The sequence below is a fragment of the Pseudorasbora parva genome, chromosome 12 (genome assembly GCF_024679245.1).
Source record: "Pseudorasbora parva isolate DD20220531a chromosome 12, ASM2467924v1, whole genome shotgun sequence".
NCBI lineage: Eukaryota > Metazoa > Chordata > Actinopteri > Cypriniformes > Gobionidae > Pseudorasbora > Pseudorasbora parva.
Genome location: NC_090183.1, coordinates 40,741,236 through 40,768,383, shown reverse-complemented (window position 1 = coordinate 40,768,383; position 27,148 = coordinate 40,741,236). Strand labels below are relative to the sequence as shown.

Genomic DNA, 27,148 nt, shown 5'->3' with positions numbered 1-27,148 from the left:
CACATCTGCCATAGCCCGATGGGGTCTGTATCATTTTTAATCGTACTTTTAAACTTCGGGTTTCGGGTAGTAACCCGAGAACAAAAAGAACTACAAAATTCGACTGCTTTACGGCATATACGTCACTTCCACCAACACACACACTTCCTTACATTCGGACGTGCGAGCCCAACTTTGTTCGTCGGATAATATAGTCATGTCCGAAGCAGCACAGACAAATAAGAAAGAAAAGGTTTTGTTGGAGGAAAGCAATAAGAGGAAACGAAAAAGTGATCAGATTAAAGGCAGGACGAGGATCAACATGTGACCAGCGTTTGCTCGTTGGCGTGAGCTGAAGGAGGCGTGCCCGACCGATGCTGTCCTGCTTGTTACGGTGAGCTACCACTCAAACATTGAACTGAAGTATCATATAGATTCTGTAAAACGGTAACCAATAGACTACTATAATGACGCTGGCTTGTAAACGTGAGCATCGTGATTATTTGGCATTTGAAACAAATAAAACCCATGAAATTATATTCATATGACATGCTGAAACATATGCCACTGACTGTAACGTTACCTGGGATGAAGACATTTCACATGCGCCGCCAGAAGAACTCTGAACTCCTCCTGCAGTGTTCAGGGGAACTGTTAGTGCTGCACCAACCCGCGGGGCCGCTTTTATGAAGTTATTTGGCCCGCCCCGCACCACTGTATATATTTTTACAACCCGCCCCGCACCCGCGACCATTAAATAGACATACGGGGTCCGCGGGTTATGAGACGACCCGCGCATCACTAGTTCAGGGCTATCAGGGTTGTCATGTCAACAAATGCACGCGCGATGGCATCCCCTGTTGTAGGATGACAGAGGTTACGACAGTAGTTGAGGACATTATTTTTTCCAAACTGTAGGGGGACCCCGAGAGCAAAAGTTGCCAAGTGCTGCTTTAATATTTTGTAAAACTCGTTTATTATCTGCTCACTACATGGATCTGCAAGCTTCCATGTTAGACAGTAAATGTTAATGTCAAAGCAGTTTTTCAAGGTTTTTTTGTGTTTTGTTTTTTGTGTTTTTGTGTGGTTTTTTTTTTTACACTATGGAAACAATTTAAATGTCATAAATGTCTTACACAATGTAGCCTAACTCAATAGGTGTAATATACCAAATACAAACTATGGTAAATGGATCTAACTGTGTTGTTATATCACTGGGCAGATACATGACTCAACATGCATGCTGACATAGTTTAAAAATATCTCATCTCACTATAGTGTCTAATTTATACTTTGAGTTACATCGAGAGTGTAGTCAGAGAACTGGCCCTTGGCACATGCATACGAGTTAGCTCATTTCAGTGTTAAACATCAATAAAAAGTATTTTTCATAACTCCACATTTATATGTTGCTGTGAGAATTAAAGCTGCAACGAATCAAATGCATATCTTTTTATTTTCTGAAACAATTTACAATAAGGTTTTATATGTTTACATAAACTAACAAGGAGAAATACAGTTACAATTATTATTAATCTTATAGTTCACTAATTCATTTTTATATTTCATTTGATACATTATTCAAATTAAAATAAGTTTCTGTTATATTATTTAATGGACCTCAGCTACATTATGTATTTTTATTAATACAATTTAACAAAGAATAATAAACAAGTTTTTACTTCATTTCTTTAATTATTTAGAGGGGGAAAAAAAACATTTTTTTTACCAGTTCATGAAAATGACCAAATTCTGGGTAGGGGTCTGGCAAAGAAAATCTGGAAAACTTCATAATTAGAAAATAAATATATGAAAGGCTGTCATAATATGCACTTTAAATGAACAGATAACCACTAGAATAATTGTTTAAAAGCAAAATTTGAACTGTGGTTAAAACCTGGAGGAAACAGTGGGAAAAAATAAAATAAAGTTTGATTGATTTCTCGGCTGGCCAATGACCTGAGGCCTCCAGCAGCACGTGATAAAGGGGGCGGATCACGTGTCAACGGAAGAAGATGCTTTTGTTTTTCCTTGGGAAAAAAGTCGAGGAACAATGTTTGGCGAGTGGATTTTTTCAGTTATATCATATATCTTCCTCAGAAGCAAAGTCATAATCTTATATAGGACTTGAAATCTTTTGGGATATCTGATCCACATTTCCACATCTTGAAGCTTGTTTGACGCTCCGTTTGGGAATTCTTGAAGCTGCAGAGATTGCAAGGCGGAAGAAGGGAATTTCGAAGGGACGAACTGAGGGAGCCAAGTTGATTTTATGAGAGCTTTGCAATGCTTTTCAACTTATTTCGGAGTCGTATGAAATCAGATGTATGTTCTAAAACACAGATTAATATCTGTGTCTTATTAATGCCATAATTTGGACTGATCATTTGCGATGAAGAAACTCAAAATGGCGGAGGCCTGGCCCATCCCCCAGGCCCTGTTCCTACTCATAGTGAGTGTCGTGGGCCTGGACACTTGCCCTTCTCCCTGTACGTGTTCTGGTGGTCCAGGTGCAGCACAACTGCTGGATTGCAATAGAAAAAGACTGACTTCTGCAGCTCTGGAAGCTCCAGCCTGGATCACTCATGCGTGAGTAACAGAGATGATGTTGTTTACATCGCCTGATGCTCAGTCTGCAGGGCTGCACATGTGTACTAACGCATCACTGATAGTTATTCAGTTTTAGTAGTGTATTTTCTGTTTTTTAAAATCTTGTGTTGTGTCATTGTTTTACTAACAAGCTATCAGTATTTCACTTCTAGTTTTGGTCATATAAATAACACTATCTGTATCAAATTAATGCACGTTTTCCCGCTCAGTTTTGGCCTCTGAGTAACATTGAGGCGATTTTCTTCTCCATGTTCTTACTATATCATACTACAACAAACTGATGAAAATTATACAAAACATATGATACGTATGGAAACTTAGATTTTAGGTTTTGTATGAAGGTTCAATAGTTCCAGTTCAAAACATGACATTTTTTCCTGACTATTATTTAAAATGACAGGCTTTATATTTTTAATTCAACTAGAATTTTAGAGAAAACTGTAACGGTAATAATAATAAATGAGGTTTACTGTATGCTGCTATTCATTCAACTTATCATTTTTTTCTTGCTTTTAATATTTTATTTTACTTCTGTTTACTAGTTTAGATTGGTGTGTAGTGTATTTGTTTGAACTAAAGCTTTGATAAAGTATGCACTAATATGTCAGATCTTTTACCAGATCTCGAAGGTGCAAATTGTATATTTGACATTTGATCCCCAGTCTTTCCGGTTACACATTATCATGCCATATTTTTTTTATTTTTTTATATGAATACAACCAGATAAGCCTTTTGCTATTTCTGTACCGGTAGTAATTTTCCTCAGTTTCTGACTTTATAATAGGCTGTTTGTTTTTTTTTGGTAACTGCTTTTTTCATGTTGTAATAATTAGCTCTGTGTGATATAGGTCTATGAATCAGAATGAACTTACAGCGGTGCCTTTCCTTGGAGATGCCTCATCCAACTTAACTGTGCTGTCACTGTAAGTTTACGTCTACGTTCATTCTTTTTCCCTCGTTATTGCTCTTTATACCTGGTGAAATTGCTCCAGTTGCTTTTAATAAATATGATAATAAACAAGACAATGAAGTGTAACAGTACATGGTTTGCTATTTTACATTAAGAGTGAATGATTGTATAGTACATTTATAACCATCTGTTGTTTATTTTCAGTGTTCATAACCGAATCTCTGAAGTCATGGCAGAGCAGCTGTTGCCATATTCATCTCTGGAAAGTCTGGACTTGAGCTCTAATTCTATATCTGAGCTTAAGGCTGGATCATTCCCTCCCATGCAGCTGAAATACCTGTGAGTTTTTCCACTGTTTGCCCAGTTTTTTGTATTTGGGCTAGTCTGATTTGTGCACTTTGGTAAGACTGCAGTGAACTTCTAAACTGATTAAGGGAAGAAGTTATCTTCTATACAGATAACTCTGAAGAAGTCTACACTTCAGTTATCAGTTTGACAACTCAAATGTCATCAGTTGTTGCTTTGATCTTTAATTTGCCCTTGACTAATGGGTGTTTGGTTTGCAGTTTCTGATTCTTTTCTGATGAGGTTTATATTTATCTGTATGTTTCCTTTCTCCATCACAATAGCAACCTGAGCAAAAACAAGATAAGTTCCTTGGAGCCCGGCTGTTTTGGAAATGTCAGCTTCCTTCTTGTGTTGAAGATAAACCAGAACCGACTCTCTCTGCTGCCTGATAAAGTCTTCACCCTCTCTCAGCTCCAAGTCTTGTGCGTATTCATGGCTAATGAATAGGATGTTACTGCAGTGCTCGATTAGATTGTATCTGACAGAATAACTGCTTGCTAAATGTAACTGATATTATCACGTGTGGAGTTCATTTCCTTGTCATCTTGTCTCTCTCTGATGGTGAGCGCCATGATTTAAATGTTCTCATTGTAATGAGCCTCTCCATGTTTTCATTACTTTTTCAGAGAGTTGAGGCGCAACAGGATTCGTGTGGTGGAAAGTCTCATTTTCAAAGAACTGAAGGCTCTTAAATCATTGAAGATGCAGCGCAACGGCATCACAAAGCTGATGGATGGAGCTCTTTTTGGTTTGGAAAACATGGAAGAGCTGTGAGTTTTCAGGGTTTTAAATTTTTTGATTTTAATCGTTAAACTAAGGATTAACATTTTTATAGACACCTTAACTATAATTTACTTTAAAAAAAATTTTTTTTTGCACAACTATATTGTTTAGTGACTTACAAAATAGTTTTTTTAACAAAGAAAATAGTTTTTTTAACCAACAAGAATCTGATTTAATGTGATCGTGGATTGTGATCCTGACTGGCGAAAAAAATGTGATGTTTTTGCCATATCGCCCACACCTATATGTTTAAATGAGACTTGTTTTAGTAGTATTTCTATTTTAAACTATATATCTAAACGTTAAAGTGGAGGGTCATTTCTTTTTTTGATGTTTAATTCAGCTAATTTATAATTAAGTTTCTGTTCCGCAATATGTGTCCTTTTGCAGAGAGTTGGAGTATAATAATTTGACAGAGCTGAATAAGGGCTGGCTGTATGGTCTGCACATGCTAAGGATTCTGCGGGTCAATCAGAACAATATCGGACTCATCCGAGCCGATGCCTGGGAGTTTTGCCATCGCTTGGAAGAGCTGTGAGTGACTTCAGCCCTCTCCTTAAACTTTTTTCCTATATCCAATGTAAATTTTTTTTCTAGAAACTAGAAAACACGTTGTGTGTGTGTGTGTTTGGTTTCCAGGGATTTGTCTTTCAATCACTTGAGTCGTCTGGAGGATTGGGTGTTTTCTGGTCTTAGTCTCCTGCAGAGTCTCAACTTGGGTGACAATCAAATCACACACCTGGGAGACGGAGTGTTCAGCAGCCTTGCTAACGTCCGTACAATGTAAGATAACTCTCATTCCCTTTCTGTCTCTCTTATTACCCAGGTCTTCGGTAACACTATATGAAGTCTGTAGTTTTTTCTGCTGTGCAGGTCAGGACAGTTGTCCAGATTTGTACTGGCCCTCTTAATTTTCACTCGTCCAATAGCAAAAAATATTTGAAATTGTATTTTTTAGCAACATGTGAGTGTTAACATTTTGAAGGCTTAAGATGCAAAAATATCTTGACATTTTTCTTTTAAATGAACATAATTTTTATCCGGTTCCCAAGTTTTGGTTCAGCAATTTCACTTTAATGCCAATAAAAAATTATTAGTAAGTTATTTAAATCTTATTTTCAAAAATGTCACTTAGCAAATTTGAGCTGTTCTTTATTGTAGAAAATTTCCATTTCTGTCAGATACAGCATCACATAAAATACATGTTTACTTGCTACTTGCAAAATCCTGTCATTGCCACTGTAACAATTCCCTTTAGCTTTGGAATGGCAGAATTTTAAGGTTCACATAGTTTCCTTTTGACAATGACTAGGGGTGTGATGAGATTTTGTGCCACGAGATCTCGCGAGATTAAAATGTGATGAGATTTCTCATCAAATAAAAAGCTGTCTTTTGATATCGCCCAGACAGATCATGAGGATGAAATTAGCATGGAATATGCACCACTGCTTACACATTTCATTGTCATTTTGCTTTCTTTATAGAAATAAAAAACATTTAAGTTCGCGATCACTTCTATTTTAAATGTCTGTTCTGCACATCCAGCACGTGCTGCAGCAGTCGTGTACAGAGCAACAGGAATCACAGTTCACTGATCGAGTGACGAGAGTAAGCCGGACCGTGGTGGAAGATTCATGCACAACAAAGCCTCATAGAGGGTCTGATAAATGTTGCACGCTTAGCACCGATGCTCCCTGTACACAGAATGTGTGCAATCGCGAATCAAAGAGAGAAGAAGACTGGAGAGAAGCCAGTCAGTTAAGTTTGTGTGTTACAGTGCTTGTATATTATTGTCTTTCAATGAATTTGATAATTCATGCTCAGAAAGTAAAACTGAAATGACATTCATTACAAGATAATTGGTTTAGGATGCACCTGCAGACTATAATTTCAGCCATGAATTTTGACCATGGAGATTTCATAGAAATACTGTGCAAAAATCTTGTCTTGTTCTTTTGAACCCAATCTCGTGTCTTGTGAGCTAAGTGTCTCGTCACACCCCTACCAATGACTGAAACTACCACAGGTTCATCCATTTCATCATACTTCATCTTGTTTAGTTCTAAAGTTTTAGTTTTAAACAGGTTAACTTGGCTTGATAATTGAAAGCCGTCTCATTCGCATGCCGTGTTTCATCTTGAAATTGTGGTTCAATTCATGTCTTCTGATTCGGTTCAGTACATCTGAAGTCTTTATTTTTCATTTCATGATAAAATTCTAATACTTGCATATGTTATTTTAGTTCTGATTGAATGTAACTCAAAATTATGACTGATTTTTCTCTAATTTATCTTCCTATCATAATCAAACATGTCCATATTTGCTTTCAGATGAAGAAAAGGTTTGTTTGTGTACAACTGATTTAATGAAAATGATAATAGCATATCTATAAAATAGGAGCCCAAAATTACAGACAATACAGTCTATTCCTTTAGTTTAAGGCCTATGTAAGACCTTTTAGTTTAGTTCCTGTGTTGCGGCTTACTCCATAGAAAAAAAGAGCACAACGTTCAAACATGCCTGACCTCTTGTAACCTCTGCGATGTCCCTTTGGCACAGTTGTAAAGGGATGACAGCCTTTTACAGCCAACCGTGCATGAAGACAATCTCACAATACTCCCACATACCAGCCTGTCCGTACAAAACCCCCTATTATACATGATAAGCATACAATGTTGCTGAGCTGCCATTGAACCCTAATTCTCTGTGTAGAAGTACAATCTCCTAAAGAAAGCAGCTCTGACATTTTAGGCTACAGAAAACCTTCTACTCAGCAGCAGTTGGAAGTTTGCTTACATTCTGATGGTTCTCTTTTTTATGTTTGTTCATTCCAGGGACATCCGTAATAATGAGATATTCCTCGCCATCGAGGACTTTGTTGGCATGTTTGTGGGTTTGAAGAGGCTGAACTCGCTGTAAGTTTGTTGGTGGATACGAGCCGTTTGATCTGACTCAGATGTGAAGTGTGGCTTAACATGAGCATATGTGTGTGTTTTCCAGAGTTTTACAGAATAATAAAATCCGGACCATCACTAAGAGAGTGTTCGAGGGTCTGATGGAGCTGGAGCATTTGTGAGTCTCTCTTTTTTGCTCTTAATATTTTGGGAACACTGTCTCCTGTTACTAGATGCAGTAATATAGAAATCCTTCCAGATATTGATCTGCAAATGTCACCATAAAGAAGTCTGTTGTTTTAAATTTTTATGACATTTTGATAAACATTACAAGGTCAAAACATCTTTACAAATTAAACTTCATGTCATGCAGACTTTCAATTATATAGCAACACATTTTGTACATTCCCATATGAATAATCATTTTGAATTTGTTCTACAGGGACCTGAGTAAGAATGGCATCATATCTATTCATCCTGATGCTTTCACTCATTTAAAACTTAAAACACTGTAAGTGATTGTTTTCTTTCTACGGACTGTATATGTTTCATGTATTTTTCGTGTAATTACGTTTCACACAATATATATTTGTGGCATTTTTTTCTGTATGTTACAATAATGTAACACCTGCATTCTCAATAATGCATGTGTTTTGTTCTTCCTCAGCGATTTGAACACCAGCAGTCTCCTGTGTGACTGTCAGCTGCAGTGGTTGACCCAGTGGTTGACTGACAGCCATTTCCAGCAATCCTGCACTGCCGTCTGCGCCCATCCCGCCTCCCTGGCAGGATCTAGTGTGCTTGTTGTTAAACCGGAGGAGTTTGTCTGCAGTAAGTGATCTGATTTTTACCTCTTGCTTTCTCTTACAAAAAAACCCTTTTTTTCTTCTTTTTTTACAACTGTCTAATTAATTGTTTTTGACCTTTTTTGCTACTGTTTTGTAATTAAGTTTGTTTCCATAGTTCTGTGTCTTGTGCCATTTAGCTGTTTCTTGGATTAAGATCTCTTTATTTTGGTCTTCCTTTGCAGATGATTTCCCTAAACCCCAGATCAGTGCTCACCCCAAGACTGCTGTGGCCTTACTCGGCACCAACATCACTCTTAACTGCTCTGCGTTCAGCAGCAGCGACTCTCCCATGAGCACCGCCTGGCGCAAAGACGGAGAGGTGCTGCATGAAGCTCAGGTGCAGAACTACGCTCGGTACCAGGATCACCACCTCCTCTACACCACCATACTCCACATGCTCAACGTCAATTTCACAGACGAGGGCCAGTACCAGTGTGTGGTCTCCAACCATTTTGGGTCCAACTACTCCACTCTGGCCAAGCTCACAGTTAATGGTTAGTGCCTCATGACATCATCATATATCGTTACCAGTTACCACGGTAAAAAATGTCTATCGTTAGAGATTTTGTTGTATCTTGTATATCGGCAGCCATACATACAAGTTGCTCTCTGTGCGAATAATGTTAAACAGAGAAAATAACTTTTAGCTTTCATAAGAATACATTTATATTTATATTCATACAGTGAAGACTATGCAATATATCATTTTTATATTTCAGTTATATTGCTCATCCCTAGTCTAGAGAGAGTGCATTGTATGGAACCTTGTTTCTGGAAGAAAAAAATAGGCATTATTGTGAGATAATTAATTTATAAAATACTTTATATTTGTTTCGGTAACCTCTCTGTTTAGCTGCATTTCACACCTTTGTTTGCTTTTGAGCTGTTGGCAGATTGTCAACTTAAAGTGCTGATCATCAAATTATCTACAGATTTTTTTGTATTAGCTTATTGCTAAAGCACTATGATCTCTCAATGCGTTGCTAAGCTGTTTGGCATTCCCCCCCCTCCCTTAGTCCCCTTATTTCCCCTCATTTCTCTATGGTTGTCTTCAGAGCTGTGTCAGTTTTTTAATTTTCCATGTCCGTTGAACAATAATAGCAGCCCTCTGGGATGTCGACCTCAGCAATGAAATTATTCTGTTTATATCAGTTCATGATGCTGAGAGAAGAAGAGTGGATTTGTAACCTAATAATAGAATGACAATAACAGAAACATGGTTCTCAAAGTAAACACTGTAACCAACGGTGCTGTTAAGGGTTTTGATTGGCCAATGGCTTGCTTGTTTTTGTTTACTTTAAAGATTAATTCTGTTATTGCATATACATCACTTCCACCTAGGGTTGGGCATCGTTTTGATTTGAACAATTCTGATTCCGATTCTTAATTTCGATTCCGGTTCTTTTCGATTCTCGATTCCGATTCTTTGAGGGGTGGAGTCAAAACATGTCACATCGATATTCAATGCTATTTTCAATACCACGGGGGGAAAAACGCTGCATATACTGTCAATTAGATATTTTTTATATACATTTTTTTTTTTTTTGTATGTCTTTTGAAAGTCTACGCAATCAAAAATATCTTCTGAAGAGATCACTTTATATGATAAAGCTTTTTCGCATATATAAACATTGATCGATTACTATTAAAATTATCTCACAAATATTTGCTAACTCAATGTATATTTTACAACGGAAATCAGGTGGCCATGGAAACCAAAACTTCCGCGCTTGGAACCGATGATCGGAACGGAAAACAAATTTTCTAAACGATTCCAATGGAATCGTTATTTTTTAAACGGTTCCAAGTTGGAACCGGTTCTCGATGCCCAACCCTACTTCCACCAACACCCACGCTTTCTTAAATTCGGACGTGCGAGCCCAACTTTGTTCGTCGGATAATATAGTCATGTCGGATAGTAAAACCCATAAAATTATATTCATATGACATGCTGAAACATATGCCACTGACTGTACCTGGGATGAAGACATTTCACACGCAATGCAAGCAGAACACCTGCATGTGAACTCCTCCTGCAGTGTTCAGGGGAACTGTTAGTGCTGCACCAACCCGCGGGGACGCTTTTATGAAATTATTTGGCCCGCCCCGCACCACTGTATATATTTTTACAACCCGCCGCGCACCATTAAATAGACATACAGGGTCCGCGGGTTATGAGACGACCCGCGCATCACTGGTTCAGGGCTATCAGGGTTATCATGTCAACAAATGCACGCGCGATGGCATCCCCTGTTGTAGGATGACAGAGCTTACGACAGTAGTTGAGGACATTATTTTTTTCCCAACTGTAGGGGGACCCCGAGAGCAAAAATTACGCAGTGCTGCTTTAAAGTTGTTTATTGTTTAGGCAGTCCCCTTGCATACATTTTCTTTATAATATTAATTTTAATAATATAATTTACTTCAAGTATTAAAATATTCACACTTTTTTTAATGGACAACTTTAAGATTAGATAACAAATAGTAATCACAATAGCATTAAAATGAGTAATTAATAAGTAATAATATTAGTAATTTCCATTAACAGTAATCATATTTATTTAATATTTCAAATGGAAAAATGTGATGGATGGATTCTGCTGTTGTATTTCATAAGTAGAAAATTATGACAATATTAAATGTCAGTTACATTTGCTTTTATTTGATCAGTTTCCTTACATTAAAAGTAGTAGTGGTATGAGGTGGCACTCTATTTGTATTTAAATTGTAAGTTTTACTCCATCATACTTTTAAAGACTAGTTACTACAATAGGGGGATTGCTATTGTACATGAAAGAAATCATGGTAATAAAATTGTTACACAATTTTGTGGTTGTAGTCAAATTTTAGGAAAATAGTCTAGATATTTTTAGGACTTAACTGGAATTAGCTGTATAAAGGAGTGAAAATAATTCACTAATGGCTTTTCCCAGAGCTCCCCACCTTCCTGAAGACACCCATGGATCTGACCATCCGCACCGGTACGGTTGCTAGGTTGGAGTGCGCTGCAGAGGGACACCCGACACCCCAGATCGCATGGCAAAAAGACGGTGGTATCAATTTCCCTGCTGCCCGTGAAAGAAGGATGCATGTCATGCCAGACGATGACACATTTTTCATTGCTAATGTGAAGACAGAGGATATGGGCGTCTATAGCTGCACAGCCAAAAACGAGGCAGGCAGCCTGTCGGCCAATGCCACTCTTACTGTGCTAGGTATAGTATTTTACTATGATGTAAAGCCAATTTTCTTCTGAATGATCATTTATTGAATAATTCAAATCTGGTCTTTTTGACAGAAACCCCATCCTTCCAGCGCCCTCTAGAGGACCGTAATGTGGCCCGAGGTGAGACCGCTGTCCTCCAGTGCATAGCCCGTGGTAGCCCAGCCCCCCGCCTCAACTGGACCAAAGACGACGCCCCGTTAATACTGACAGAACGTCACTTCTTTGCCGCAGCCAATCAGCTCCTCATAATTGTTGATGCTGGCCCTGCTGATGCAGGCAAATACACATGCATTATGTCCAACACGCTGGGCACAGAGCGTGGCCATATCTACCTCAGCGTCTTGCCCTCGGCCAACTGTGACCCGGTGACCAGCGTATACGGTCAGGATGGATGGACAACGGTTGGCATTGTTGTGATGGTGGTCGTTTGCTGCGTTGTTGGCACCTCACTTGTGTGGGTCATCGTCATTTACCACATGAGGAGAAAGAGTGAAGACTACAGCATAACAAATACAGGTCAGTGGACAATTCTCTAGTTTAATCACTTTAATGTTTTTATTGTGTATATGTATATTGTGTATGTTATTTTTATTGATTATGTTGACCTGCCAAAGGACTGCGGGTGAAAATTAGCTTTGAGCTAAATCCGGTACAATGCATGAAATGTAAACATTCATGTTAAAAATTGTACATGGTCCTTTTTTATAAATAAAGTAAAGAATCATTTAAAAATAGTATAAACAATTGTAATTTTTTTAATGATTTTTGAAGATTTTGAAAATTGGTAGGTCTTTTGTGATATGAAATTTAGCAGAAATTTAGTAGAAATGTATCTACTTATTAGCAGAGATAACTAAATTAACAATTTTATTATTCTATTTTGTTCATGTTAGTAAGACTAAAAATGTTTAACAAAAATTGTGCAGGGTTAAATAACATGAATGATACACTTTGTAAATATAATATACTTTATTTAAAGAGATTATATTCATTAAATATTAAAACATTTAAATAAATACGATTTACCTTGTAAATTTAGTAAATATTTAGTCTTTTTTTAATCTGTTTTAAATGTAGCTTTTATATTATTATATTTATATTATAGCAGTTTGTGACAAACTTATGGCCAGAAATAACAAACATTTAATGTATAAATCTTTCTGTTGGTGTATTCTAGATGAGATGAACCTACCAGCGGACATACCCAGTTACCTCTCGTCTCAGGGTACGCTGTCAGAGCCTCAGGAGGGCTACAGTAACTCAGAGAATGGAAGCCACCAGCAGCTCATGCCCTCTCATGCTAACGGTTATGTCCACAAAGGCACTGACGGTAATATCAGGCTGTACTCATCTAACAAGAGTTTATTTCTTCATAAAGGCTGTAAAATACAATTTGAAAACTAATTTAGTTTCGACCCAAGTTATTATAATGGATGTGTGTCGTGATGTTTCAACAGGAGTATGTTATGGTGACGTGAGCAGTGATGTTGACCCAGATGCTAATGGAATGCTGGGTAGTCAGGTGGGCTCTTTCTTTGCTGGACGTAGCAGCTTCCACCGGAGTGAACCCAGAGAGGGACAGGCAAATGTCCCCAATGGTAACATAACTTTTTGAATTTATATATTTTTATAATTTAATTTGCTTAAAGGTGCGCTATGTAGTATTTTTGTTATGTATTTTGTTAGTCGAGTTCTATTTGTAAACTATTTGTAAATTGTGAGAAAATTGCTATTTTAACCAAGGAGCAGGGTCGCCTGTCAGTTGTCATATCTGCGTTACCCTCGTTTTCTGGTTTTATTTGGCAGAAACGCTTTACTCTTAGCAGTGTGAACAAGTGTCACAGCAGCCGCAGAGCGAACGCACAGAGTAACGTCATAACATCATTTTAAACACTTAAATATATCTGATATGATAAACAGAGCTGCATTACCTCATACTAATGACCGGTAAAGCGGAATTAGTGCCGGCGACTTTGTCCCGTTATAATAAAAGTCCCATTGCTTGCGAGCCATTTGTTTGCCTAACTCCAGCGGCCTTTCTCCACTCCGACAACACTCAGTCCTGCTCTGCTTCACACTACAGTAACGTTGATGATCGCATCCATGAACATAAGTCCTAGCCTGATTCTTTTCCCCCGGCTGTGAGGTGAAAACCACATGTCCCAAGATTCTGAGCTTAAACTTAGTGTCATCAAACTAGGCCTCTGTTTTGAAAAGGTGCCCGCTAGGGGATGGAAAAATTACATAATGTTAAATTAATTTTCTACCCTCATGTTTGTTTTTTGCCTCATCAGTTGACCATCCTGACTCCTGTTTGTTTTTTTTTAGGGGGAGCGGGTCCACTAGTCATCTGCTCAGACTGCTACGACAACGCCAATATCTACTCGCGCACGCGTGAATACTGCCCATACGCCTACCTGACCGAGGACGATCCACTTGTTGCTCAGATCTCTCAGGACGGACACCAGAGAGGCCATGAAGAGCGGGATCAGCACAGTGATCTCACAGACACGGCACTGGAGAGTTTTATAAGTCAGCAGAACGCCTCGGTGTTCCTCACCAACCATGAACCGCGACTACCAGCGTCACAACACTATAGCACTGGTGAGATCACCATACATACATAAATGACCTTTTGTAATGCATGTCATTGCAGTCTAATATCTTTTTTTTTCCTAGCATACCTTACTCTGTGCCCATTTTCACAATCTTAATTTTTCTCTTCTCAGATGTCCCAGGCAGATCATTTTGGGATGGTGATGAAACCCACCCTTCCATCCTTGCCCAGGCCTCAGTGACTGTACATAAGCCCCCGATGGGTCTGTCCACTGGGGACAGCCAAGAGGAGAGGAGGGGGGCACTGGAGGAAAGCTCATACAGGACTAACTCACAGGAAAATGCCTCTGCGCCCACATAAATCATAGCCAGCCCTGTCTTCCCCAAACATCACCACCTTGTCCTTCAGTCGGCTCCCAATGCCCTCAGCCCACTACCTCCTTTGAGAAGCCTCATTATCTGCCAAATGAAACGCCTCTCTCTTCAATGTTTACACTGCCTCTCCTGTCCATCCCCACCATGTTCCCATGTAGCCCTCTTAGATGTGCGTTTTGCAGAAAACTCTTTAAAACAGGAGAGAGAATTCCTGCTTTCACTATTCCTCAACTTACCAGTCTGGTTTGAGCCCTGAATGTAACACTTCCAAGAGCTCCTTTAGTCCTACCGTAACCTGTGACGTACAAATTATGCCATATTAGGTTTTCCTACCTACTTAGGAGCGTTGAGCCTTTTTGCGTATGCCAAAGCTTGACCCAGACTCACCTATAACTTGCTTTTGCTCTGGTACAGAACCTGTACGAACATTGACCGTGAAGACTGGACTGCCGAAATAGGGCAGTGATGTTCTCTGAGTGATGTGAGAGTGTCAATCATACACATGTATTGCATTTCTCATTCCTATTGGCAAGTGGTACTGGTTGATGACCAATAATGTGTCAACCGAGTAGACTGTTGTTCTCACTGTTATTGTATGCCGGAGTTACTGTTATTTGTCATTAATAATGCATTTTTTTGTGTATTGCTTCTCACAAACCCAAACATATTCTTCAATTTCGCTCTGTTTTCTTAAGGCACTATACTAGACCGTAAGAGAGACCGGATATATTGCACCTTTGACAATCTGCCCAGTACAGCCTTATGAGATCAAAATATGCTAAGTCGTTTTAGTTTTTTATACTTCTATCTCATATTATGTTTTCGTCTTTCTTTGTTTTTTTGCGAGAACTTTAGGGGTTAACATTTTTAACAAACAATTGGCCTAACCCCGTTATGTGCTTTCCTGCTTGTGCACATCACATGGAATTGCAATATTTTTGTTTGAGCACCAATGGCATGAGTTTGGAGGCGGGCTACATTTTGTCTGACCAATAGCAGACTGCCTGGAGCGTTTACATTTATTTCAGTTCCTTTTTATGCCATAGTAATGTGAAAATCTCACTCTTCACCTTTTAACATGTGCCTGTGTGCTGTTATAACCTATGTATTGCTATATATAAGTTTGAGCTCGCCAAGTCTCACCCGTCCCGTACATGCTGCATTTGAAATCTTTTGTTACAGCTGGATCAAACTAATCTCATCTTGCCTTGTTTTGAGTACCTTTTTGTTGTTGTTGTGGAGATCAGATAGGCTTTCAGGTCATCTTCTCAATTTAAGGTTTAAGAACAATTGTGACCGCTTAGGCACGGTTCTTGCCTAGTTTTTTTATTTATTTGGCCTTAGAAGGACCGCTCAATTTTTACTTTCTTGACTATAACCATTGACTTAAGAGAGGCGAGCTGTGTCCGAAACTAAAGCCTGTCTTGCGGGCCACTTATTCAACAGACTCCTTTTAAGGAAAGGTTTTAGATTCACTTTCAAGTCACTATCATCACGTCTTGATCTTGAACAAATTCCAGTCATATGTCATATGTCATATGTCATAAGTCATATGCCAAATTCAATTTTTTTTTTATGTCTCTGTTAAAGCCACAACCTTGCTTTAAAGGCGCAGTCACATTTACCTTTTGTATGGTGAAAATCTGTGGGCGAAATAGTCATCTCAATAGAAATTTGCACAATCTGAAATTTAACTCTAGGCAAAACCTCCCCATTTGGATTTTGAATTGGGATGCGTTTCAACAGGTTTGAATTGGATTTAATGTTGTTGTACTTGGAACATGAATCATGCTTCGACCAATATAAAAGGTGCTTGTCTAAATTCCGTGGGTGAAATCGAGTCATTCCAGGAGACAGCACGATTGGGATTTTCACATAAGGACAAAAAAAGTTCCCCATGCAGATTCCGCTCATTTTTAAGTTAGTTGTGTGAATTCGTCACACTAACCAACAGACAATCTCTGTGCTATTGACTATAGACAATGGACCTTTTTTGCCCACAAAATTCTACTGACATTTCACTATGTGTTAGCTAATACCTTAAGGCTGCTTAGTTTGGAAGCGGTGCTTCATGGTTTGCTATACTATTTGTAATGGACGGTGGATATTTTTTGCAAAATTTTGCCCTTGTGACCTCGCCTTAAGAGGGAACCAATTTTCACATTTATTTAATCGTCACTCACAGTCCTGACTTGAATGCTTGATGACACAAACCTCTGTATGGATCTCTGATTACATCTTAACCATTCATTTTGCAGTACAACAGACATTTTGCACTTTTTGAGCATACAAAAGCTGTATCTTTCACTGCGGCAGACATCTGTGGTCACTGACCTCTGTCCTCTTTTAATGGAAACGATGTCTTATCATCCACTGTGATAACTACCCCTTGATTTGCATATTAATTTGTTGCATTTTGCACACACTCTTGCCTCGCAGTGAGCTGTACGATTACACTAATCAAGAGACCTTGATGCCAGATGATGCAGCTGACTCCTCGCTGCGTCAATTTCCCTTGCTGAAAGGAAAGGAGTGTGTGTCATCAGCGGCTTCCAGCCACGTTTAAAACCTCAAAATTACTTTTTTTTCCCCCCGAATTTCCCAAATTACTGTTAATGCTTCCAGTGGTCTCTTGGTTTAGCTTGTGGGAGATTACTTTTAAAAGAAACAGTTTCATGTTAATGTAAGAGGATAGCAGTTTTATTTTACTTCAAATTATACAAGACGTTGTTGGGATCTTTAAAAATGAACAGGTATGATTTAACACAGTTTTACCAAAGAAAATCCACACGGATCAAACATTCCTGCCTTCCGCAAACCAAAGTTTAGCTTCAGTGCTTTGACAATATTTAAATGCTGCTTTATAAATGTTTTGTTCATTTTTTGTGTATTGTTTTGTATGCTGTACCTGTACATTCTGTAAAGCATGTAAAAAGAACATTGTTTCAGACAATTCTGACATTTAGCTGACATTTAAACAATAAAATGAATTCACATGCATCACGTGTGAAGATGTAGCCATGTTATTTAAATAAACAGTTTTTAAGGAAAGCTAGCTAAGAAGCTCTTAATATTGCTCATATTCAAAAGCCTATAGTGTATCATATTTAATACTCGCACTTCTAAGGCCTCTAAATTATCAGCCTGATCATCTTTTGCTGAACAACCTGTTGTACACAATCGACATTGTGTCGTCTGAATGATATTGACAGCTTATGCTTTAATAGCAAATGAAAAGCCCTTTAGTGTAATTCTAAAAATGTCTAGCTCTCAGGATTCAGAATACCGAATTGTGTAAATGATCATAGTATATCTAGGAACTTATTGGGCTTAGTTGATTATCAGTACACCATTTTGATAAAAAATCATGTTAAAATGCAAGTATCAAATATGATTAAACAGGCTTTTGAGGAACCTCTCAATTATTTTTTTCCGTTGCATTATATGCACCACAATTCAAATTATTAAATATTATAATTTTATTATAAATAATAAAACAAGAATTAAATATAATCTTAATGCAAGTAGTCTGTTATACGGTTATAAAAAACACTTTTTTCATACTATGGTCATATTACTTTTTGCATCAAATGGCAATTTTTTCTTAGTTTGGACCTCCTCGATTGTGAGCTCCATATTCTCCTAAAAGCCTGATGTATTGAATATGATGTAATAATAAAGAAAATCATACAAATGACTTTTCTTTCTTTTTTTCTCCTAAAGGTTATTGAGGTTGATTCTACAGTTTGATTGCTAACATTTTGTTCCATGGAGGCACAAAAGTAATCTGAAGTGAGTACCGGTATATAACTCATTTTTTAATTTTTTGGGTTATTCTTCAATGTATCCCTTTTATGTAATAATATTGCTTTGTTGAGGGTTGGCATTGTGCCACAGCTTACTTATTGTGTTGAGGTCTCAAAAGTGTGATTGAATTATGCTAATATAGTGAAATACAGAACTTTTCTGGAAGTTTTCGCTGAGTTTAAAAGGATGCCGACCCATTTGAATCTCTCTAAATACTTGAACTGACAATTTTCATTCCCATCCTCCAAGAGATGGTGCGAGAGAGAAATTATAGTTGTGAGATCAAAGTACATACCTCCGCCTGCTGCTAACCCTCTTTTCCAGCTTTATTAATAATTCATTCAAACACTATCGCTTTGGATTATTACACAGTAGTACACTAGTCGAAATGAGGATGTGCTGTGTCCTCTGCATGCACCGTCCTGCACCGCTCAAGAAAAATCTCAAGCTATTGCCTTCGTTTAGACCACAACTGAGACTAGAGTAGAGACTTTAAGAATGTTAGTGTTTGCATTGATTCTTGGTCTAAATGGCTTACTGGGTTTTGAACAACCAGTAGCGATCTAATAAACTAGTTTATTGAGGTCCAGAGCCTTGTAGATCTACGAGAGACCAGGCCTTATTGTCGTGAGGGTTGCATTTCAGTAAATTTAAAGCTAAACGTTGAATTATATATCGGGTAACACTCTGGTTAACATTAGTTAATGTGTTAACTAACAAACTAACCAGTACATAACTAATGAGCAGTACACGAGTTACTGTATTTATTAATCTTAGTAAACGTTAGTTAATAAGAATCCAGCTGGTTCATGTTAACTAATGTAGTTAACTAATGTTAACTAATGACTATTATTTTAAAGTGTTACCATATATTGGTTTGTTTAACACCTGGTAAAAAAAAAATCAGTCTATCAATCAAATTTGAATTGTCTAGATGGTTGTGGTTTGCTATTGGTAGAAGAGTGACAGGTTGCCCCGCCCCCACGCCAGTAACACCATCCGTGTGAGAAGAGATGGGAGGGTAAGTTATTTTGATTAAAGATAATGAGGCACGTAAATTAAAAAAAAAATCCTATGCACAAATAATTTATAATGAATCCCCCAATAAAAGTTTAGGAAAGGTCAAGTTTGATTTCATGGTGACTTTAAATTAGAATAATATTAGAAAAAACAGGGTGGGACTTGGTTTTGTCCATCAGGAATCGATTGGATGGTTGTGATTTGCTATTGGTTGATCTCATGTGATTGACAGGTTGCCCCGCCCCTACACCTGTAAACACCATCAGAGCGAGCATCCATTAAATTTTTATGACAAAAGTGTCAGCAGATCTTTGCTAAGTACAGATGTGTTTAGATATACATTATACACTATGAGAGAGTCTAAAAATGTAGTTTTGATATTTAGTACTCCTGACACTGTAAGAAAAGAAACCATAAAACAGAAATCTTACTAGCAATTTTCTGCCAGGACATTATTTGTTAAAGTCATCATGAAATCAAAATGGACAATTCTTATTTATATCATTATTTTTCCTATATAGTGAAGGCTTATCTCTGATGTAAATAACATCCCCTTCTTTCTTTCCCTTTTTCGTCATCTCTTCTCTGATGATGAGTTTACTGTCGCATGGGCAGGACAACCTGTCACTCACATGAGATTGACCAATAGCAAACGGACTGCATTTATATAGCGCTTTTAACAGACCCCATGGCCATCTAAAGCGCTTTACATCTTGCCTCACATTCCCCATTCACACACCGACGGTGGTGTCGGCCATGCAAGGCGCCATCCAGCTTGTCAGGAGCAGCTGGGGTTAGGTGTCTTGCTCATGGACACCTCGACACTTGGTCAGCTGGAACCGGGGATTGAACCACCAACCTTCTGGTTTGTAGCCAACCCACATGAACCACTGCCACCCCAAACAACAACCATCCAATCAATTCCAGGTGGACAAAACCAAGTCCCGCCTTTCATTTATTCTTGTTCGAGAAGCTGATTAACTTGAACATCTTTCATAATAGATAACAAAAGACTATTGTGACTTATGTTTCATGCCAACTTTAAGTTTTCAGACTTTTCCTTTAACCCTAAACACAACACAATGGAAAGCATACATCAAAATACACCAACAATTCTGAAAATTATTAGATATGAACAGTAAATCTTACACTCTAGGCTAAAAAGGGACAACCCCAGCAATTGGGTTGTTTTGTCCCGATGGTTGGTTTACATGGGTAGCTATATTTTACTCAACTATTGTTTAAAATGTGTTATGTTGTTTCCTTAAAATGGAACTAAAGTATGTTGGAAATGAAAATGTATTAATAAAGGAACAATATTAATAAGTTTAATAAATAATAATTAAACAATAATCATTTATTAAATTGTTAATAAACGGATGTTCACCTTTTGATTATTATTGTTGTGTCTAGTAATTAGTTACACTCTTAAAAAAATGCTGGGTTAAAAAAAAAACAAAAAAACAAGTTGGGTTGCAAATGGACAAACCCAGAAATTGGGTTGTTTGAATGGTTCCATTCTCTGGATTCAAACAACCCAATTTCTGGGTTTGTCCATTTGCAACCCAACTTGGGTTGTTTTTAACCCAGCATTTTTAAGAGTGCATGTCTGAAAATTACATTTTGGATTCATTTTAAGCAAGCCATAGTAATTTTTAAACAACAGTTGGTTAAATAAAACTACCCAGCACATTGAGCAAATATTTAACCCAATTGCTGGGTTTGTCAATTTTTAGCTCAACTTGGGTTGTTTTTAACCCAGCGTTTTTATAGTGTACTTTTTCTTACAGTGCAGAATAAGCTATTTAAGCTGAACAATGACACTATTTTCTTTTTAGAACTGCTTTACAGACTAAATAAACTCTGCCAACATCATTACATATTTTGTTCCTCACTGTAAAGCTACATTAAAACTATCTGTATTGTAGAGCGATATACAAATAAAGCTAACTTGATTGTAACTGCATGGAAAAGTGGCTGGATTTCAAAAAAGAAAGTCAAATTGGTTTGAAACAACACAAACGTGAGTAAATTATGATGGGATTTGTGTGTAAACTTTTCAGTAGCTGGCTATTTTTGAACAAATGCAGTCTTGTGGTATCTTTTTTTTTTTTTTTTTTTGTTCTTCCAAATAGAAATAAAACATCTTAAAGGTTCTGGTATAGGTGTACCGGTATGTTATTTGAGCACAACTCAATGTGTGAGTTGGCTGGTCTGTATAAATAGCTCAGAGCTTGAATCTACCTAACACACTGAAATTAGTTTCATGCCTGGTCTTGTGCTATAGCATAATTAACCGTGTCTACACTTCCTGCTGTTTCCATGTGTCTGATCTCAATACTCATGAGAAATACAAGTGTTCTGCGTTTTGAAGTGCACAGCAGTGAGTGGGAATTAAATTGGATCCTTTACAAAGCACCGTTTTGATTTGTCTTGACTTGTCTGGAATTAAAATGGGAACCAAGCGCACGAATAGCGTGTCGTGTTTGTCCTAAGCAATGGCAGATTGAAAGCGTCTCAAGTCGGGGTGCAGTTACAACAACACACCATAAGGTGGCAGCTTTGAGTCTTACGCCACACTACAGGACTGCGCTATTAAGATAATTGACCCTATAATTTGATTACAAGATAAAATATTCACTGATTACTTGTGATATCCTCACCTAGGCTTAAGTTACTGATTAAATTTCATTAGCAGTTTAATATGAGAGAAAGAAAAGCATTTATTATTACATTTATTATTTGATCATGTCTGGTCATGGGAGCTTATTCTGAAATGTTCTCATCATGCCTTTGACAGACGCTTTTATCCAAAGCGACTTATTGCATTCGATGTATACATTTGATTAGTTCATGTATTCCCAGGTACTCAACCCCCTGACTTTCCTTTGCTAGCATCATTTTTTATTTTTTGAGCTGCAAGAATCTTAATCTTAGGTAATGTTAGTCTCAGTTATCTAAAAAAAGTACTGTAATACTGTAATACTTTCTATTATTTTAAGGATATTTTGGGGTGTTTGTAGAATGATACCTTGTTTTTTGACTTCTGGTCAAAGTTTGTTGGTTTTCTAAGTTTGTTGGTGCACGGTAAAGTGTTTCCTTTCATGAATGATTCTTGTATATCAATAATACACTTGTATAATGTTGTATGAAGCAAAAATCATGTGTGTTTTTTTTCTCACTATAGTGCAGAAGGCATAAGATTTTATGTTGCTTGGTGACGCGACACTCAAAAACTAATGCTTGGACTTTTAGAACTATTTGCATTGGTGTAAAGGAAATTCTTGCTCATATACTTGCACATAAAGGGATAGTTCACCCCAAAATAAAAATTTAGGGTGAATAAATCATGAGTATATGACATTCTTCCTTCAGAGGAATACAGTCTGAATTATATTTAAAAAAAAAATCCTGGCTCTTCCCAGCTTTATGGCAGTGAATGGGAACCTAACATTTTATTTTGAACCCCCCAAAAGTGCAGGGGTTAATTTAAAGAGGTTAATTTAAGGCCTTCTGAAGCCAGTAAGTTGTAATATACTTTATAATGTGTTAAATATGGATATTTGTATTAAACAAATCCATCAAATTTGCTTTGGAAGGCCTTTATTAACCCCCCGGAGCCGTGTGGATTATGTGGATTGATGGACTTTTTTGGGCTTCAAATGTTGGGCTCCCATTTACTGCCATTCTGAAGCTTGGAAGAGCTCTGTTTTCATTTTTGGTGAACTATTCCTTTAAGTAACTTACCTGCTGTTATTAATTGCGTTTAACATTTCAAAACAGGACAACAGGCAAACCTGATCATAGCCCATCTAGAGTAGACTGTTCAGATACAGTGATTTGACCTTAATGTAAAGCAGAAAACTGGAAAAATCACTGCATATATTATATAGCCTATTGTTTTATATATAAAACTGAGTTAAAAATATGATGAACGAATTAGTAGAATTACATAAGTTCTTGCATAGCCTAATTCTAGCCTATCTGTTGCTATAGGGATGCCAAGTAGAATCCAAACGTGCCAAATGAATATAGAATGTAACTGTTGAACAGGCTCATCTTATAGCGACTTGTAACGCGAATCATTCCATCAGAATCTACAGTAAAACCGCGGTTTTATAAAAACGGGTTCATTTGGAACCTCATTTAGCCCACTACATCAGTTAAACTCAGTTTACATAAACCTCCAACCGAGAGCCATCCAGTCACAGGCCACACTGGCTATTCGCCGTGAGAGAGAGAGAAAGCGCGCGCGCGCGCGCGCACACACACACACACACACACACACACACACACTCTCTCCCTCTCTCTCCATTTGACAAATAGAAGCTGAGCGCAACAGTAGCCGCCGTGACTGGAGATCTGAGAGAGAAACCGTCGCGCATAACAGCATCGCAGCGACAATTTCAGGCGATAACGACACGTTCGACGGGTTTATTTCTCTAGTAGGCTATCTATCAAGTAGACTATCTATCATAATGTGTGCAAAGCTGAGGGTTCAGGAACAAGCCAGGAATGAAGACGCGTCAGACGCATCTCACTGACTGGGAATTCGAAGACTAACCTGAGCTTCGGCCGTTTGGACAGAACCGAATATCCAAGACAGCCGCTTCGGTGACTCTTTACACCCGTGAGACACTATTTTGCTGCTAATTCCCTTTATGGACACGTTTTAATTTTACGCTGTACTGACAGACGCGTTTCTCAGCGTGTCAGTCTAGTGCGCTTGATGGTTTGAACGCAAAACCTGAGTGAACTTAACAGGTAAACACAGTTTTACTTCGTTCTTCTGTCGATTGTTGTTTAGTTTTGATACGATTTTGCATAATGTAGCTATAACAGTGTCCTCGCGCAATCGTAAAATACGTTTCGATGATTTGATTAAATGTTGTCCTGAAGTAATAATGGATGAGTTATCAGTGGCTGGATGGCGTTCCACATCCGCGCGCTGTCATCCTCACACCAGGTAAAGTGAACGACAGACCGGGAAGAAAGGCTTCATCTTTTAACGTGGAACTGCACTGAAACTTAAAGCATAAAGGATGTCTAAAACGCTGAAGAGGAAGAAACACTGGTCCACTAAAGTGCAGGAGTGCGCCGTGTCGTGGGGAAGCGTTGGGGAGTTCGGTGATGTTGTGGAGATCCTTGGAGGCGCCGAGCTTGGGGAGTTCCCGTTCCTCGGTCAGATGAACTTGGACGTGCTGGTGTGTCACGTCGGGAGACTACCGTACTACGGGGATGTGTTATTGGAAGTGAACGGGACACCTGTCAGTGGGCTGACGAACCGAGATACGCACGCGGTGATGCGCCACTTTCGGGAGCCGGTTCGAATTAAGACCGTCAAACCAGGTAAACCGAGAGAACTTGTTTTTGTTGTCGTTAAAAGTCAATGTTGCCAAACAATAACTGTTGCCAGGAGAGAGTTGTGGCTCACAGCGCAGCTGTATCGTTAATTTTAAATTTAAAGGGGCAGTTCACCAAAAAATAAACTCATAATTTTGTACACATGTCATTTGCAGACATATAATATTTTATTTATTTTGTGGAACACGGAAGGTGGTTACTTAGTTTCTTTATTGATTCATTTTTATGTATGTAAAATGTTCACGTTTTTCTCGATTCAATACAAAGGTAAAGTGGATGGGGACTGCGGCTATAACGACAAACCTTTGCCTACATGTATGAACCAAGCTTAAAGGAATACATCAAATCAAATAATTTTTATTTTATTTTTTATAAATTAATCACAATAAAAACAACAGTAGTTGACCACTGAGCTGCACAATACCAAACTAAAATAAATAAAAAAAAAAAAAAAAAAGAAAATATAAACAAGAAATACTGCAATGCAAAGCGATACGGAATACAACAGAACACTAATAAATTATGGGCCTCAAAAAAGCTCTAGGAACAGCCTGGGAGAAAAGACAGGGTTTTAAATGATTTCAATCCAGATTAGTTCATCCCAAAATAAAAATTTGGAAAACACTTTACAATAAGATACATTCATTAACACCAACATGTATAACTTATAAACTACAGGTGGGAGTTTAGGCATTTTTTTCTGATCCCCCCCCCCCCCCCCCCCCAAAAAAAAACAAAAAAAAAACAAACAAAACAAAAACATTACATACATTAACTAGCATTAGCTAGTAGAACCGTATTATATAATTTTACAGAAAAGTCTATTTATTTGCACATCCTCATCTCAATAAATCCTGAATGACCGGTGGAAATGTGGAACCCAAAATAAGATCTTTTGAAAAATTCCTGGGTGTGTTTTTTGTCCACAGAATGAAAGTCAGATGTTGTTCACATCCCAGTCTTCTTTAAAATTAACTTCCATAGAAGAAAGTAAGTCATAGAGGTTTGGAATTGCATGATGACAAATTATTTTAATAAGTTTTCCTTTTTTGGTGTGAATTAAAGGTGCCCTAGAAGGATTTGAAACAATATTTTAAATTGTTCTCTGATATCTACATAGAGTAGGTCAAAAATGGTCCAGATATGGTTTTACAGGTCCATTCACAACCCTAGAACTTGTCCCTAGGATGGAATGCTCTGTTTTTGTCTTATTTGGAAGGGTCGTGAATATTAATGCAGAGTTCTGCTCTGATTTCACTGCACGGCTCAATGACAGCTAACACATCTATACCATCCGTCATGGCAATGATTTGGCAATGATAGCTTCTTCTCTTTGAATCACGAACTGAACTGGGTAGCGCGTAAATATGTTGTTTGTACAGTAACGTTACAGCTTGACAGTAGAGTACTGATTTAAAAGTCAATTTATTTAGCCAAACAAACTAATGTATAGAAGCCACTCAATAAAGGCAGTGTCATGTTTACTACTGACCCGATGAAAATAATAATACTTCAGCTCTCAAAAATGTATTTTTTTTAACAAATTGACTAGAAGCCTTGTCAAATGACCATCATTTCAACTTAGATGGTGTAGAAGGTGACGTTAGTTAGAAGCATCGAGATTCAAGTGAGCTATCTGTAAGCAACTAAACAGTAGTAGTTAAGTTAGCTTCTGAGTTATGTGTTGATGATGAAATTTAGGCTAATTTAGATTTCAGTCTGACAAAAGGGATTGACATATGTATCTACTGTTGTATTTTAATGCAACACTGGCAGGAAATAATATTAACCTTTCTCATTTGACATTTGTCAAACTGTTATGTGTGCTACTTATAATAATAGTTAATAGTTTCCTATTGTTACTGTAATCTTGCGTTGGATCTAGACAACACAGGGTTATTATTGTTAATGTTGTCTTATTAAGAAACTTTCAATTTAATCAGAAATGGGTTCGACAGTCAAGAAGCGGATAAAATCACTACTTACTGCTTCATATCCCATGCACAGCCTGGAACATAACATTTTGTTTCCATGATCTGCCATTTTCGCTATCCTCATGTGACGCTTGTTTACCTGCAGAACTCCCGATGATTCGGCTGCGCAGTTCCGCCTGACATTGAACATGCTGGCATATGCAAATGTTGGGGGTGTAAATATTAATGATCCCAGCGATTGCATCACAGTTGGTGTTATGTTGAGATTCCTCTGTTTTTCCGTGTTTTTTTCACAAAAGAGATTTACATATGAAGGAGGAGGCCATGGTTTTTGGGACTCACTCTATGTGATGTCCATGTTGGAAAGTTTAATTCAATTTTTCATTCTAGGGCACCTTTAACATGGACAGAAAAAAACCTTTTTGATTGACCACTACTCTGAATATTACGAAGTACCATTTAAAAAACATGGCCTAGCTTTGTATTCCAAATCA

General features: G+C 37.7%; 2 protein-coding genes across 4 annotated transcripts in view; both read left to right on the top strand.

Moving 5' to 3' along the window:
* Window positions 1–1,969: 1,969 nt before the first annotated feature.
* Window positions 1,970–17,529, top strand: lrig2 (leucine-rich repeats and immunoglobulin-like domains 2). The gene is made up of 18 exons (XM_067460294.1): window positions 1,970–2,568; window positions 3,438–3,512; window positions 3,704–3,838; window positions 4,129–4,269; window positions 4,474–4,617; window positions 5,021–5,164; window positions 5,270–5,413; window positions 7,465–7,545; window positions 7,631–7,702; window positions 7,967–8,035; window positions 8,192–8,355; window positions 8,555–8,866; window positions 11,306–11,587; window positions 11,671–12,114; window positions 12,776–12,928; window positions 13,056–13,196; window positions 13,927–14,202; window positions 14,328–17,529. Exons 1-18 carry the CDS (start codon window positions 2,372–2,374, stop codon window positions 14,513–14,515), a joined length of 3,162 nt encoding a protein of 1,053 aa, XP_067316395.1. The 5' UTR covers window positions 1,970–2,371; the 3' UTR covers window positions 14,516–17,529.
* A 6,161-nt stretch (window positions 17,530–23,690) lies between these two features.
* The window catches only part of LOC137094540 (novel protein similar to human membrane-associated guanylate kinase-related (MAGI-3) (MAGI-3)), a 152,814-nt gene continuing 149,356 nt past the window's right edge, over window positions 23,691–27,148 (top strand). For all 3 annotated transcript variants that reach the window (XM_067460312.1, XM_067460310.1, XM_067460309.1), the window contains exon 1: window positions 23,691–24,705. In XM_067460312.1, the coding sequence (XP_067316413.1) occupies window positions 24,399–24,705 (307 nt within the window). In that variant the 5' untranslated portion in view covers window positions 23,691–24,398. The remainder of the gene's footprint in view (window positions 24,706–27,148) is intronic.

What these genes read in the sequence shown, in the direction of transcription:
- lrig2 (XM_067460294.1), top strand. Translation starts at nt 2,372, where the DNA reads ATGAAGAAACTCAAAATGGCGGAGGCCTGGCCCATCCCCCAGGCCCTG. An exon ending in CATTTAAAACTTAAAACACT is followed by an intron (nt 8,036 to 8,191) that starts GTAAGTGATTGT and finishes GTTCTTCCTCAG; the next exon opens with CGATTTGAACACCAGCAGTC. An exon ending in CTACAGCATAACAAATACAG is followed by an intron (nt 12,115 to 12,775) that starts GTCAGTGGACAA and finishes GGTGTATTCTAG; the next exon opens with ATGAGATGAACCTACCAGCG.